Below are 17070 nucleotides of genomic sequence, written 5' to 3'. Positions count from 1 at the left end.
TAAATTCACAAACATAAAAGAAATGGATGTGTATCTAAAAGCATGGGAATCACCAAAACTAAACCAAGAAGAGATCAACAGCTTAAAGAGACCTATACCACATAAGGAAATTAAAAGAGCAATTGAAAACCTCCTGACTAAGAAAAGCTCAGGACCAGGCAGATTTACAGTAGAGTTCTACCAGACATTTAAAGAAGATCTATATCCAATACTACTTAATTTATTCAAAAAGATAAAAATGGAGGGAGACCTTCCAAATTCCTTCTATGAAGCCAACATCACTCTAATACCAAAACCAGGTAAAGATACAACCAAAAAAGAAAACTATAGACCCTTATACTTAATGAACATAGATGTAAAAATTCTCAACCAAATACTTGCAAACCAAATACAGACACACATCAAAAAGATCATCCACCAAGACCAAGTTGGCTTTATTCCAGAGATGCAGGGATGTTTCAATATACATAAGTCAGTAAACATCATAAATCATATAAATGGACTCAAAGACAAAAATCATGTGGCCATCTCAATAGATGCAGAGAAGGCCTTTGACAAAATTCAACATGCATTTATGTTCAAAGTCCTAGAGGGAATTGGACTGGAGGGACCCTACCTCAACATAATTAAAGCCATATATAACAAACCCATAGCCAACATAAAAACTGGAAGCATTCCCATTAAAATCAGGGACTAGACAAAGCTGTCTACTATCTCCACTCCTTTTTAACATAGTCCTTCAAACTCTTGCAAGAGCAGTAAGACAAGAGAAGGAAATTAAAGGTGTAATGATTAGAAAAGGGGAGATCAAATTATCCCTTTTTGCAGACAATATGACAATATATCTAAGAGATGCCAAAAATTCCACCAGAAAACTCCTAGAAATGATTAACACATTCAGTAAAGTGGCAGGTTACAAAATCAATTTACAAAAGTCTGTAGCCTTTCTATATAATAATAAAAAGCAATCAGAGAACGAGTACATGGAAACACTCCCTTTCACAATAGTCGCAAAAAAATTAAAATGGAATATCTCAGAATAAACCTGACCAAAGACATTAAAGACCTTTACAATGAAAATTTTAAATCTTTAAAGAAAGAGATTTAGGAAGACATCAGAAGATGGAAGGATCTCCCATGCACATGGATTGGAAGAATTAATAAAATGACCAAGAAGCCATTTATAGATTCAATGCAATGCCAAATCACACAGTTCAGAGAACATTCTACCCAACAGACAGGAATACATATTCTCAATGGCCCACGGAAACTTCTCTAAAAATCAATCACATTATAAACTATGAAGCAAGTCTTAACACATAGAAAAAGAATAATTTCCTGCACCCTATCAGACCCCAATGGAATAACACTAGAAACCAGTGGCAAGAGTGACTTCAAAAAACACACAAATATTTGGAGACTGAACAACACACATTTCAATAGAAGCAATAAGGGAGGAAAATGTAAAATTCCTAGAATAAAATGAAAATGAGAACACAACCTACGAGAATCTCTGGTATATTCCCAAGGCGATCTTAAGCAGAAAGTGTGTAGCTATAAATATCCACAGTAGAAGTCAGAGACAGGGGCTGGAGAAACGGCTCAGTGGTTAAGAGCACTTGCTGCTCTTCCAGAAGACCCAGGTTTGTTTCCCAGGACCCATATGGCAACACACAGACTTCTGTAACTCCATTTCCAGGGAATGTGAAGCCCTTTTCTGGCTTCTGTAGGGAACCTGCCCATGCATGGTACATGTACACACACTCAGGTACACACATACACATAATTCAAAAAAACAGAGAATGGATCTGGGAAATTGGTTTACCTAGTAAAATGTCTGCTGTGTGAACATAAGACGCTAAGTTTAGCTCTCCAGCATTGGCCTAGAAGCCAGGACAGCAGCACACATCTAAAACTTTAGTGCTGGATAGGATGGAGCCAGGCAGATCACTCGAGCTCACTGGCCATCCAGTCTAGCAGAACTAATAAGTACCAGAATAAGGGAAAAACACTTTCTCAAAAATATTTGGTGTGGGACTGGAGAGATGGCTCAATTAAGAGCACTGACTGCTCTTGTAAAGGACCTGGTTTCAATACCCAGCACCCACAGGGAAGATAACAACCATTTATAACTCCAGTTCCAGGGGATCCGATGCCCTCATTTGACCTCCACAGGCATTGTGCAACATGAATGCACCTACATACATGCAGGCAATACACTCATACCCATAAAATAAAAATAATAAAATATTTTTAAATATATGGTGGAGAGCAACTGAAAAAGATACTCAGTGTTGACCTCTGACCCCCACATTCATGGGTACACAAAAAAACATGCACTGTCACACAGATGCACACATAAACACATTCACACACATACACCATACACACACAGATCAGAGAAACCTCAACTATGTAACTTAACAATGTACTTCAACTCTTTAGAAAAGCAAGAATCTCTTAAGCCCCAAAGCAGTGCAAAACATAATCACAATTAATGCAGAAGCTAATTAAACTGAGACTAAGAGAACAATTCATAGTACTAATCAGACAAGAATGTTGGTTCCTTACGAAGAGTAACAATATTGACCAATTTCTGGCCAAACTAACCAAAAGAAAGAGAAACCCCCAAATCAATAAAATTAGAGACCAAAAAAGAGTTATTACAACAGGCTCAAACAAAATCCAGAAGATCCTTATGTAATATTTTGAAAACTTATTTTATAACAAGTTGGAAGATTTGGAATAAATTTCTAAATGTATATGACCTACCAAAATCAAAGCCAGAATATATAAACAATCCAAAAAAACTCATAACAAGCCATGAGGTTGAAGCAATCACACACATACACACACACACACATACACACACACACACACACACACACACACACACACACACACACACACACACACACACACACACCTCAATCTGTTCCACAAAATAGAAAGTGAAGGAACACTACCAAATTTCCCTGAGGCCAGTAAAACTCTGATACCCAAACTGGATAGAAATACAAAAACAAAATTTAAGACAACAGCAAAATTTAAAAACTACAGAGTAATCTTCCTGACGAACTGAGATTGAAAAAAAAATACTCATCAAACCAAATTCAAGAATGAATTGTTTAGATCATACATCACTACCAAGTTGGTTTCATCCCAGGGATGCAAGGTTGGTTCAACATACATAAATCAATAAATGTAGCATGGCATATTACAGAATTAAATACAGAAATCACATTATCATCTTGATAGATGCAGAAAAGGCACTCACTTGACAAAGTTCAATATGCCTTCATGATAAAAGTCCTGAAAAATCTAGGAACAAACAAAAAATATCTCAACATAATAAAGGCTATCTAAGGCAAACCTATAACCAACATTATACTAACTGATGAAAAGACTGAGCGTTACCTCTAAATTCTGGAACAAGATAAGAGTGCCCATTCTCTCCATTCTCATTTAATAGAACACCCGAGGTCTCAGCTATAATAATAAAATAAGACAAAGAATAAAAGGAATAAAAACTGCAAAGAAAGAAGTTAAACTATTCTTGCTAGCAGCAATCTAATTCTATATGTAAAGGCCTATGAATCCACCAAAAACAAAACAAAAAGTACAGTTGGAATCAGAAACACTTTAAGTAAACCTACAAGATAAAAAAAATGAACATTTGAGAATCAGTACCTTTTATGTGTACCAATAACTAATTTTCTGACAAATAAATCAAGAAAATATCTCAATCATAGGAAGGCAAAAACCCCTCTATAAGAAAAACTTTGACGCTGATAAAAAGAAATTAGACAATGAAAACATCCTCCATCGTCCTGGGCTGGTAGAATTAATACCGTGAAGATGACTAGTCTACAAAAGCAATCTACAGATTCACTGTAATCCTCATCAAAATTCTAGTGACATTTCTTCAAAGAACTAGAAAAAAAATCCTAAAATGAAATGGAAGCACAAAACACCACATATCGTCACAGCAATTTTAAGGCGAAACAAGACAGCCAGAAGCATCATGCCAGCTGACCTCAAACTATACTACAGAGCCATAGTGGCAAAGGCAGCATGGTACTGTCACAAAAACAGACATGTAGACCAATGAAACATATTATATAACCCAGAAGTAAAGTCATACACCTGCAGAAACCTAATTTTGTCAAGCACATATGGAATGACAGCCTGTTCAACAAATGGTTCAGGGAAAACTCGATGTCACATGCTGGAGAATGAAATGAGATCTGGATCAAAGACTGATTTAAAACCAGAAATGTTGCTAAAGGAAAACATGGGGAAAAACACTTCAGGAAGTAGGAATAGGCAAGAAATTTCAAAATCAAACTCCAATAACAAAGAATATGGTCTCTAGAACTGACAAATGGAATCACATGAAAATAAAAATCTTCAGCATGAACAAACCAAACTATCAACAGAGCGAACAGACAGCCTACAGAATGGGAGAAAACACTTGCCAGATATACTGCAGGCAAGGGGTTAATAGATAGAATATATAAAGAGCTGCAAAAACTAAACACCAAAGCCAAATCATCAATCAGTAAGTGTGCTAATGAGCTGGACATTTCTCAATAAGAGGAATACAAATGGCCAATACATAATTTTTAAGTGTTCTTCTTCCCTAGATGTCATAGAAATGCAAATCAACAGCACATTGAGATTCCTTTTCACCCCAGTCAGAATGACTACCACCATGAAAACTGCTGGCAAGGATGTGGGGAAAGAGGGACACTTCTCTATTATTAGGAGTGTAAGCTAGCGTAGCCATGGAAATCAATGTGGAGGCTTCTCAACAAACTAAAAATGTAGCTATAATATTACCCAGCTACACCACTTCCTTGGCATACACCCAGAGCATTCTACATCCTGTCACAGACACACTTGTACATCCCTGTTTATTGCTGCTCCAGTCACAATAGCAAGGAAGGGGAACCAACATAGATGTTCATCAGCAGATGAATGAGTAGTAGAAATGTGGTACACAGACACAATGGAATTTAATTATTTTATTACTTTCATTTTTACATGAGTGTATTGCCTACATGTATGTAAATGCACCCACATCATGCAGTGCCCAAGGAGATCAGAAAAGAGCATCAGATTTCCCCTTGGAACTGAAGTTATGGATGGTTGCCAGCTGCTGTGTGGGTGCTGAAAATCGAACCTGGGTCCTCTGCAAGAGCAGCCAGTGCTCTTAACAGTTAAGCCATCTCTCCAGTCACCACATGGAATTTTATTCATCCATAAAAAAATGAAATTTGTGGGAATATGAATGGAACTTGAAAACATAATATTAAGTGAGGTAATCAAAACAAATGCCATATATTCTCCCTCATGTAGATTCTAATTTCTTATATAATTGAATTTATGTGGGAGCAAGTATGTACAGAGACCAGGAAACCAAAAGGGGCCCAGGAGGCAGACTAAAAAGAGACTTTAAGGGAGAGGCATGGGGATGAAAATAGCATATGTGAGATATTAATGCAAATAAGAGATAGAAGGACTGGAAGAGTACTGCAGTGGAGGGAAGGGCAGAAAGGGTGTTAGGAAGATGGAGGAGGAGTGAAGATGGAGGGAGGTCAGGAAGATGAGGCAGGAATAGGAAAGGGGCTAGGAATAATCAAACTCAAGTATGTATGAAAACACCATAAGGAAACCGGTTACTTTGTAAGCTGATGCTAAAAATTAATTTATAGGTTAAGAGTCTCTTTACTCAAAAAAGCCCTAAGTGTGCCGATCCTCTCAGTAGATTCATTTATTTTGAGTCCTTCCAGACCAGGAACAATTAAACAGTCATCAATCAATGTGCTAGCAACATAATGGACATACCACATTAACAAGTGTCCAAGAGAAGAGAGCTGAGAAGTTACTGGAAGGACACATTCTCATGCAGAAGAGGAAAGCGATTTGTTAGAGGCCATGTGGTGCTGTCTTCCATACCCAGAATCCATGATGGATACACAGCCCTGCAGACCCAGGCAGTCTACTTTTGGGTTCCTAGGCTGGAACAAAAAGGCTGGAACATATGGAACTGATCATTGACCAAACAGATTTGCTGGAGACAGGAAGAAAAAGTCTAAGGGTGGTTGGGGGTGGAGACACTCTTGTTATCAATAGCATGAGGGCATGGAATCACACAGACTGAAGTATTACAAAAGATGTGAACTAGTTATACACTCCAAACAAGGATTCAGTCTTATAAAGAAAACTGGATAACCAACTTTGTATAAAATGCCAACACTATCTTGTCTGAAAACGAGTCATTTCTACAATTTCCTGCTTTCAAACTCCTTTAGCTCTGATCTCTTCCCTTTTCCCTGTCAAAACGATCTCTCCAGCACATCTAGAGATTCCATAACTAAACAGGATAAATATAGAAATTATAAATTAAAATCTAGCTGACAAAGTTCTTAGCATCTTGAAATTTAATATCCAAGACCTTGTCTTATCAAATATTCTAGGTTCCTATGACTCTTTCACAATGTCGTGCCAAATATTCTAGGATCCTATGACTGTCTTTCACAATGTTACCCTATTAATGTAGTCCATTTTGTGCTTATCTCCAATTCTGTAGGCATCAGGAACTAATTTTCACCTTCATCAAAAATGAAATCTTGAGCAGGGAGTGATGGTGCTCACTTTTAATCCCAGCACTCAGGAGGCAAAGGCAGGCTGACCTCTGTGAGATTGAGGCCTGGCCTACACAGCAAGATCCAGGCCAGCTGGGACTACAGGAAGACTCTGTCTCAAAAAAAAGACCAAAAAAAATCTTAGTATATTCACAGAAAAAAAAAAAAAACTTTGAATCTTCCCATTGGTATGTAAAAGCAAACACAAACATTAAGTGCATGTTTTAGTTAAGAAAATCTAAAAGCCCCATAAACATGTGCCCCATCACTTCCGGCTCCAGCTTAATTTCTTGCTATCGGTTACACAAATATTTTGGGAAACAGAATAGGGCTTCAATCCACATAAGCAACATCATGGTTAAAGCTCTGAGAAATGGTTCTTGGTAGAATTCTACTCCTCATACAAAGCAACCAGAATACATTTATGTATATAGACTTTATATTACCCCTGATTTTGATAGTCTTTTAGGGCATAAATATAATCATGTTTTAAAACGTCTATAGACAGGCGGGGGGGGGTAGTGCACCTCAGTAATCCCTGCATTTGGAGGGTGAAGGCAGGAGTATCTTAACATCAAATTCAGTTCAGGCTACATAGTGAACTTGAGACTAGCCTTAAAAAACAAAATAAGACAAACACTCTATAACCTTCTGTAGAAACAACAGGTTATACCCTGCATTAAGCTTAAATTAGTTTAAAACCATCTTACCTGTGTAAAAAGTATGGACTGAGCAAATTGCCATGGAAGCATAAAAGCAACATTGGAAAAACAGAGAGCCATGTATTGTCTTTTATGAATGTTCGAGGTCCTTAGGGAAGAAAAAAATGACACCAATATGTTTTGCCATAAAGATACCCAGTAACTCAAAATGAAAAAGAGTCCTTGTAAAATGTAAAAATCTAGAGATTTCCTTATCTTTTATATGATAAAACAAAGTATAAGCTTAAAAATGTCTACTAATCTAATTTAAAATACTGAATCCATAGAAATGCTTAAATACTCGAAATTAGAAACAATCAAGATTAGAAACAATATTGTATATTTTTCATGAAATAAAAGATTTTAATATACAGGTTTATTTCTTTCTAATGAAGTATGTTTCCCATTCAAACTTTAACTGTCCAGCCAAAGATCAGTACCCGGCCTGACAGACCGTGAGCCTGCATGTAGAACAGTACATCTCACATCCATCATTTACAAGATGCAGAGAGGAGCGAGGGAAAGGGCAAGTGCTAGTGTGGTGTGTCTTAATTATGGAGGAAAATAAGGAGAAACTTCTTAAAACAACAAATTAAAAAATAATTCTAGAGCACAGTTGAATTACTGAAGCATAAATTGTATATTCTGTAATACTAAAACATTAGTAACCAACACCTTTTACCAAAGAAATGCTTAAGTATCTCTTAGAATATGAAAAATAAATGTAAGCATTTTCACAAAGAGAAAAACAGATACTGTTCTTTTTAAGAAGTTATACTGGGTTTGATAAATCCTTCTACAAGAGGAGTAAGTTTTCAAGAGTAAAATTTTTAGTGTTTATATTGTTTAGTAATATTTTCACAAAACAGTCATTAAGCATTTGGTAATCTTGTATTTTACCAAACAAAATTGCTTTCATTAAGGTGGAGTAATGCCTTCAAGGGTCTGATCCAAAATGCCCTAAGTAGCACACTTCATTGTATGAACTCCCCAGCTGGACACACACACACACACACACACACACACACACACACACACACACACACACACACACACGTCTTCTAGGAATTTAACTGAGAAGAGAGGGGGCAGCTTCCTTCGCCATAATTTTTCAGAGGAGACAACATAATGAATAAATATAGAAATACGAACAGGAAACAGACTCCCAAATTCAAATTCAACTACAAAATGTCCACCAAATTTGTAACATATCAGGAGGCCTCTGTTCTCAAGATTTGTAGGGACTGTAGGATGTACTATCTATTTTCATTCAATTAGCTAATACATGAATGTCTTAAACATTTTCATGGGAGTGTGCTAAGAGGTCTGTGGCTAAAGACATAAATGTGACATACTATCTACTTCCATTGGTATCTTTAAATATTTGTAATGGAGATACAGATGTCTAAGTATGTATGCATGATGCACAAGTTTGCAGAAAAAGGAAGGTGCCATAAAGGGACAGAGGAAAGGAAGGAAGGATGGGAAGGATGGATGGAGAGAGGAAGGGAAAGAAGAAGGGTGAGAAGGAAAGATGGGAGGGAGACAAAGGAGGGAGGGAAGGAGGGAATGATTTTCATATAAAATGGAATCTTCCAGAGATTAGATTAACTATGGTATGTTCTCTAGAGGTTCAGAGGAGAATACTGATTGCTAGTTCATTCAGTGACATATCTCACTAACAGTCTATGAGACTTATTTATATGATAAAGTTACAGTTTTGTACTACTTTTTAGTCTCAGACTTTTTAACTTTCTGAAATGCTTATCAACTTAATGCACACAAAAAGTGTCTAAGGAAAGTCAGGCATGAAGGCACATACCATTAATCCCAGCATTCGGAAAGGAGAGGCAGGCAGATCTCCGTGAATTCGAGGTCAGCCTGGTCTACATGGGGGTTTCTAGGCTAGCAAGGGCCACACGACGAGACCCTGTCTCAAAAAACAAAACAAAACAAAACATGTACAGGAAAATAAGTGAGATGAAACCAGTTGAACTGTTAGAAACGTCATTTGGAAATGAATTATATTTATTATGTGTATATACGTCATTCATGTGCTTCTTATATGTGTACACAATTCTTAGCTGTATAACCCACAATTTCCCAAATCCATTTGAACACAGAGCCCTGTTTCATGGCACATAGTTAATGTTCCTTCAAAACCACAGTTTTGGAATCAATGAGTCAGAATACATAAGCCTTGAAAACAGAAAGTAGTTGTTTCTTGAAAATCTTTGTGTCTTTGAAAACTGTGTATGGGATATATTTTGATTTCTTAGAACATAGTATTGTTATCTAAAACATATAACCTAATCTTTTTAGAGATAAATTTTTTAAACTTATGTTTGGATTCTCTTAACTGTATACTCAGTTTATTTTTTAAAATAACTTAGACACATAACCAAAATTTGGTAATTATAACAGTAGGTTAAAGCAAATTTTTAAAAGAGACAACAGAATAATTTAACTTTGTCTTATGACCAAAATTACCTGAGAATTGTAGTTAAAATATACATCTGAAGTACAAAGAATGGATATGAGAAACTTTCACGAAGAGGTGGTGTCCACATTACACGGGTGGCCTGGATCCAATAAAACAATTTGCATCAAGTTCCATTACATCAAACAATATTCATTTAAAAATCAGGGGTCAGTTTGCTTTCACGATTTTAATACTAGGCTCATTAGATTCTGTTTCTCAATGCCTGGCATAACTTAGCATATGTGAAATTCCTCACACATTGCCATTAAGGAGAGCACTATTAACAGTCAAGCCCAGGAACAAATAGAAAATGTATCAGATGACACAGAAGTAAAACAAGAGACCACCAAGTGGGATAGGGGCTGTGAGGACTCCAGGACCAGAGCCACATCTCAGCCTGTAGGCATGACCCTGGCATCAAGGGCTTTGAGATACATGGTCTGCCCAGGAAAACATCTTGATCAGTATCATGCAGGTTGTCTGCAAATACCAAGAATTTAAACATAACAATTCAAACTGTTATAGATATACATTGCAATCTATTAAAGATAGGCTCTTAAGGACTGTGCATGGTGGCACATGCCTTCAATACCAGCACTCAGGAGATCTCTGTGAGAGCAAAGTCAGGGAGACAGTCTCAAAAAAGACCAAATAATAATAATAGGCTCTTAGTTAATAAAATGCACATTTAAATGAGGCAAATGTGAGTTTTCAAAACAACCCAAAGTCCTGAGAATCATTGTGATGCCCATAATAAAATCAGCTATTAAACTTTCATATATACCTTTCAGACTAATTCTGAGATGTGTGGACCAGCATATTATAAAATTTTACATTGAAAATTCCAAACTGATAGAATTCTTTTTACTTTCTATGATTCTTAATACTTTGTTAAGAGCCTTAAAAAGTTATTGTTATTCTAAGACTTGTAAACCTTCATAAAGAATTATGATATGAATATATGTATGCATGCAGTCCACTAATGTCCATTATTCAAATAAAAGATTTTTTTGTGCAAACAGATTGTTGAATGACAAGGCATTCATTTTAAGTCAAACATAAATGACAAGGCATAAATTTAAAGCATTTTACATGACTCCATCACATCCTAAACGAATTTCTATGAACTCTTTAGGCAAAGTCCATCCATTTGGGATAAACTGCTAACTTAATTCTGTTTTGAATTCACCATGTGTATGACCGAAAAGGAAGCACAACAGTAATGAAGAAGGAAAGGAGTGGGAGGGGGGCCTCAACTATGTGCATGTTGTCAGGCCAGGGCCATTTCAGTCCTTGGGGAAAGGCAATGGAATAAAGTTTCCATTGTGCAAGATCTGATCTACAAGATTTATTAAAAATACTGCATTGCTATGATTCACCAATTTAACTGTGTAGGCTGTATCAAGGTCATCGATGCCAGACTCTACCCCCATATGAAAGACATCCACCCCTCCAAGAATGTGGTGGTCTGTGTTCCGCAGTACTTTAAAGATTTGTTTAGGATATTAGGCTCTGAGAGGAGAAAGTAAGAACTTCCGTGTACATTTGACTGTGGCTTTAGTTTTCTCTTTAAATTAGAAGTGCCTCCCTCTTCATGTGCTTTGAAGCTTGCTTTGAAAGAAAGTTACACCAAAAAAGTGGCAGGGAAAATTATGGTACCCTTTGTGATAAATTGGCCCACATCATTGTCTAGGGTAATTTGCTTGTGGTGATGACAACAAATAACACAGTGTTTTGCCCCTTAAAAAATACTGCATTGTATCTCAATGGTTAAGTGCACTTGCTGCTCTTACAGAGGACCAGAGTTTAATTCCCAGCAACCACATCAGGCAGCTCACGACTGCTTACAAGTCTAACTCCAGGGGATTCAATGCCCTCTTCTGGACTTCATGGTCATCTGTACACACATGTGCACATATACGTACACATACACATACATAAATTAATCTTTAAAAAATACTATATTATAATATTTAAAATCTATTAGGAGGGAAGACCTCATTCTAAGTGTTCTTAATATAAAAAAGTCCAGAACCAGGCATGCTGGTACACACCTCTGCTCCCAGCAGTTGGGAGGCTAAGGCAGAAGGGCCAGCAGTTGAAGCCAGCCTAGGCTACACACACTAAGACACCATCACAAAAAAAATTAAGAAAAGATATATGCATATGTATGTGTATGCATATATATATGTATATATACATATGCATATATATCCTATATATTTTAAAGAGACAGACGTTTTGGAGGCAGACATAGAAAAGAAAATCAAGTGTCAGGACAGGGCCATTTCAGTCCTTGGGGAAACGCAATGGCATAAAGTTCCCATTGTGCAAGATCTGGTCTATAAGATTTATTAAAAATACTGCATTGTGTCTGAATGGTTAAGAACACTTGCTGCTCTTACAGAGGACCAGAGACTCTTGGTTAAGTAACCTAATTTTCTAAATTTCAATCTCATAATTTGTATAATGAATGTAATAACCACATCAAAAGGATTAATAGTAAATGAAATGTTGTATATAAATCACCTGCTCAGTGAGTACATTGTGCCATGTTTATACAGAATTTTTGTATGTAAATGTTTACTAAAATATATTTTACATATCTTAGATGTTAGTGACTTAAGATTTTATATCAATATAATTAACATCAATGTGAAATATAAAGTACTGTAGTCACAAATAATATATAATCATACTAGTTTGATGACTGTATTTCCCTTGTTCATATGTAGCCAATCTATTTCCTAAAGAAATCTATTGTCTAGAAAACAAACCTCTCCATGATTGAAAAAGTAGCACACTACTGTAATCAGACCTCCTAATTGACTCCCACTGCAAAAAATAAAGTGCACAGTCATAATTCATGCAACATACAGAACTTCATAACGCATCTCAGAATTAAAATCATAGTTTTCTGTACTTAAAACATGAGTTAACTATGCTATATAACAGCAAATATTCCCCAAATATCCATGTAGTTGGTGTTTTAATCTTCACTGTACATGTACACAAAGTGTACATATAATCTCAATTTTGTAATTACATTAAGTACTTTATAAATTTGAGCATAAAATAATTTTAAGCACAAGGGGATACATTTGGTCTGTACCATATTCTTTCAATTGTCTAAAGAGAGCTAAGGTTTGTCTTTTGAAATTATGTTTAAGTGATGAAGAGATAAAGCAAGTGTCTTAGAGTTTCATGTAGTGATGTTTTAACACTCTGACTGCAAGTATTGTTTTAAACTGAAGGAAGCAATATTGTAGCATATATAACTGAGAACTAGGATAACTAATAATCATCAGAGATGCTGAGACCCATGCTGTGTGTGCCTACTTGTCTATGTGCATCACATGACTGAAGGTTCCTGTAGAGGCCAGATGGGGGCATAAGAACCCCTGGAACTGTGGTTAAAAGGTGGTTCTGAGTCATCTGATGGTGCTGGGAATTGAACATAGATCCTTTGCAAAAGCAGCAAGTGCTCTTAGCTGCTAAGTAATCTCTCCAGCCCCCTCCTCCACTTCTTCCTTATCACATTACACCCTTGATTTCCAATCGACATTAAATTTAAGATTTCTTCTTTCTGGCTGGAGAGATGGCTCAGCCATCTGACTGCACTGACTGCTCTTGCAAATGACCTGGGTTCAATTCCCAGCACTCACATGGCAGCTGACAACCATCCATAACTCCAGTTCCAAGGGAATCTGATGGTCTCTTCTGATCTCAGGCACTGCATGACACAGGTGCATTTACATATATACAGGCAATACATTCATACATATAAAAATAAAAATAACATTTTTAAAAGATTTCCTCTATCTGTAAGATTCCTTTTCTAATTCCATGACCTGTGCATGTGCACACACGTGCACGTGCACACACACACACACACACACACACACACACCACGGATGTGTTCCTATCTCTATGGTATGTTGACTTGACTTGGAGTTCTTTGGGCATTGTCTTAGTTTCCTTTCCTGATGTTGACATCAGGATATCTGACAAAAGCAACTTAAGGGATAAATGGTTTATTTTGGCTTATGGTTCAAGGGTACAGTCCATCATGGCAGAGAAGTAAAGGCAGCAAGTGCTTACAGCAGCTGGATACATAGCATCCACAATGAGGAATAGAGTGATGAATACTTGCTGCTCCTTAGCTCTCTCCATTTATATTGTCCTGGATCCCAACCAGGAAATGGCACCAATCACAATGGTCAGTTCTTTTCTACCTCAACAGTCTACATAATCCACTACATGCATTCCCAGAGGCCCATGTCCTAGGTGATTAAAAATTCTGTCAAGCTGATCACTAACCATTACAGGTTGAGTCTAAGGAGTGGTATACCTGGATTAGTAGTTCTATTTTTAGTTTCGAGGAACCACTATACTGATTTCCATAGTGACTGTACCAGTTTACTCTCCAACAATACTGTAAGAGTTCTTTTTCACCCCATGTCCTCACCAGCATTTGTTGTTGTTTCATTCTGAAGAGCATGAGAGGGAATCTCAAAGTAGTTTTTAATTTGCATTTATCTGATGGCTAAAGATATTGAATATTTGTTCAGATATTTATTGACTATTTATATTTCTTCTCTATAACTGTGTGTTCAAATCATGTAACCATTTACTGACTGGATGATTTGGGGGTTTGAATAGGTTTTATATAGTCCAGATATTAATCTTTTATCAGACATATGTAATAGGCAAAATATTTATCTCATTATATAAGCTGTCTCTTCACTCTAAATTATTTCCTTTGCTATATAGAAACTTTTTAATTTCATGTGGTCAAATTTGTCAATTCTTGCAATTATTTTTCTCCTATCCAAATGCTAACCAAGCCCAACCCTGACTACCATAAAAGATTAGAAAATATCAGATATATTCAGGGCGGTATGGCCACAGTGGTATGGCCACAGACTCTTTGTTTTTATCATTTTTAATTATGTGTATGGGGGTATGTGCATGCGAGTACAGGTGCCTGCAGAGGCCAGAAGAGGGTGTTGCTGCCCCTGGAGCTGGAGGTATAGAGGTTGTGAGCTGCCTGACATGGGTGCTGGGAACTGAACTTGAGTCCTCTGCATGAGCAGAACACACTGCACTCTTAACTGCTGAGCCATCTCTCCAGGCCCATCCTTAGATTTGTACAGTTATTTTCTGAGCTATTGGAATCCTTTCCAGACTGTCCTTGCTGTCGTATGTTTTCCTGTATCAGTTTCAAAGTTTCAGGTTTTATATTAAAGTATTTGATCCATTTACAATCGATTTTTGTTAAGACTGAGAGCTAGGGATCTAGTTCTACATGCAGTTTTCCCAGCAGCACCATTTGAGGCCCTGAGTGTGGATTCCCAGGAACTACATATAAAGCTTGTAATCTCAGCACTGGAGGGTAGAGACAGGAGTAATAAGTGTGGCCACTGGCCAGCTAGTCTAGCCAATTAATGAGCTTCAGGTTTAGAGAGAGATCTTGCCTCAAAAATAAGGTGGAGAGAATTAGAGGAAGGCACTGCTGAGCCATGTCCTAAGTCAATACTTTAAAATAATATCATTAATTCTCTGAGAATTTGCTACAAGGTATTTTGATCATGTTCGGACTCTTGCCCTATCCTCCCAGATCCATCCCTACCTCCCTACCCACACAACTTGGTGTCCATTTAAAAAAAAAAAACATTTAGTTCAACTTGCATTGCCAAAATACTTTTGTTTGGTCCATTCCCTGCATCACAGTCAACCTACCAGCGGTCATAGCTGCAAAGAAAACTGACTCTCCCTCCCCCAGCAACTATCAATCACCAATAGCTCCTCAGCTAGGTGTAGGATTTCATGTTAGCTTCAATTCTTCAAATATGTGTGTTGCATTTGGAAAACCCATAGAGATCAGGAAACTACTAGGGTCATAAGGATGTGGACTTTAAGGGAGGGAAGATGTAACGCAGTGATATAAATGGGGGAGAAATAACAGAACAGGAAGGGAAAAATGGGACAGGGAAAGGGAGGGCAAAGTAGAGGAGAGAGTACAGGAGAGAGAGCTAACAAACTAAAGGCTTTTTGGAACAGTCATATGGAAGCCCACTACTGTAGAAGCATCGTAAATTATATACATATATGTGTATAAAGACTTTAAAAAGTTACCCTAAACTAGGATTTTTAACTTCAAATGTTAAGCCATTCAAATTTATTATAAAGAAAACTAATGTTTTAGTTAAAAATCCCTTCCACTGAAAGAAACACACAAAAAAATTGACAAAGTTGTTAAACAATATGTTGATTTATTATATCACTCAACAAAATAAAAATTTGTCTGTTGGAACTGTTTCAGCAGTACTGGGATCAAGGCCAGGTGGAGCCAGCTATATCTGCTATCCTTATGGATTCCCCCTTAGTCACAAGATGACTGATGTGGCTCCAAGCAGCACATCCAAAAAAAAAAGCAAGGGGAAACAGAGAAGGGGCAGCTGAAATCTGTCTTTTTATGAAAAAAGGTTCCTAACTAGAGCGAAAGCCAGCTTTGCCTTAATTGTCCATGACAAATCCTAGCTCATTTGGCTCTCCCAAGGAGCAGTGACCAGTGCAGGCATAACATGTGACTGTCATAATTAACTTCATCATTTGACACTGGACATACAGATACTATTTGTGTGCCCTAATGTTCTTCAATCTGGGCCCATCCACAGAAACCTGGTTAACCTACAAAGAATCACATCCTTGAAAGAGACTGTCTCTGCCCCTCCCAACGGCCATCTGTTGCCAACAGTTCCTTTGGTGAGGTTGGAGTTTCTTACCCACTTCCCCATGTCATATAGGGTTTTTTTGATAGCTTTCTTAATCTCATGTCAAAAAGAATAAAATTAGAAAGAATGTCCCACCAAATAACATCACAATTTACAAATGAACACAATTTACATGTTAATTTCATTAAAACTTTAGTTGATGAATCTGTTTTTTTAAAATTTCCAAAATAGGGTTTTTTTGATAGCTTTCTTAATCTCATGTCAAAAAGAATAAAATTAGAAAGAATGTCCCACCAAATAACATCACAATTTACAAATGAACACAATTTACATGTTAATTTCATTAAAACTTTAGTTGATGAATCTGTTTTTTTAAAATTTCCAAAAGGAAAAGATGTTCAACATCACTAATAATCAGGGAAATGCAAATTAAAACCACTTTAAGATTTCACCTTACCCCAGTCAGACTGGCTAAGATCAAGAAAACAAATGATGCCAAA

The 17070-nt window shown here is 36.8% G+C and overlaps 1 protein-coding gene across 1 annotated transcript in view; it reads right to left on the bottom strand.

Moving 5' to 3' along the window:
- LOC103740558 (probable C-mannosyltransferase DPY19L2) overlaps nt 1-17070 on the bottom strand; it is a 114243-nt gene that overhangs the window by 91443 nt on the left and 5730 nt on the right. The window contains exons 3-5 of the mRNA XM_008841214.2: nt 12611-12668; nt 9842-9933; nt 7361-7460 (exon numbers count right to left, since the gene is read on the bottom strand). Of these exons, the coding sequence (XP_008839436.1) occupies nt 7361-7460; nt 9842-9933; nt 12611-12668 (250 nt within the window). The remainder of the gene's footprint in view (nt 1-7360; nt 7461-9841; nt 9934-12610; nt 12669-17070) is intronic.

This window comes from Nannospalax galili, unplaced genomic scaffold (assembly GCF_000622305.1).
Source record: "Nannospalax galili isolate Female #2095 unplaced genomic scaffold, S.galili_v1.0 scaffold3381, whole genome shotgun sequence".
Classification (NCBI taxonomy): Eukaryota; Metazoa; Chordata; class Mammalia; order Rodentia; family Spalacidae; genus Nannospalax; species Nannospalax galili.
The sequence above is the reverse complement of the archived record's forward strand: the minus strand, read 5'-3'. Positions and strand labels throughout refer to the sequence as shown.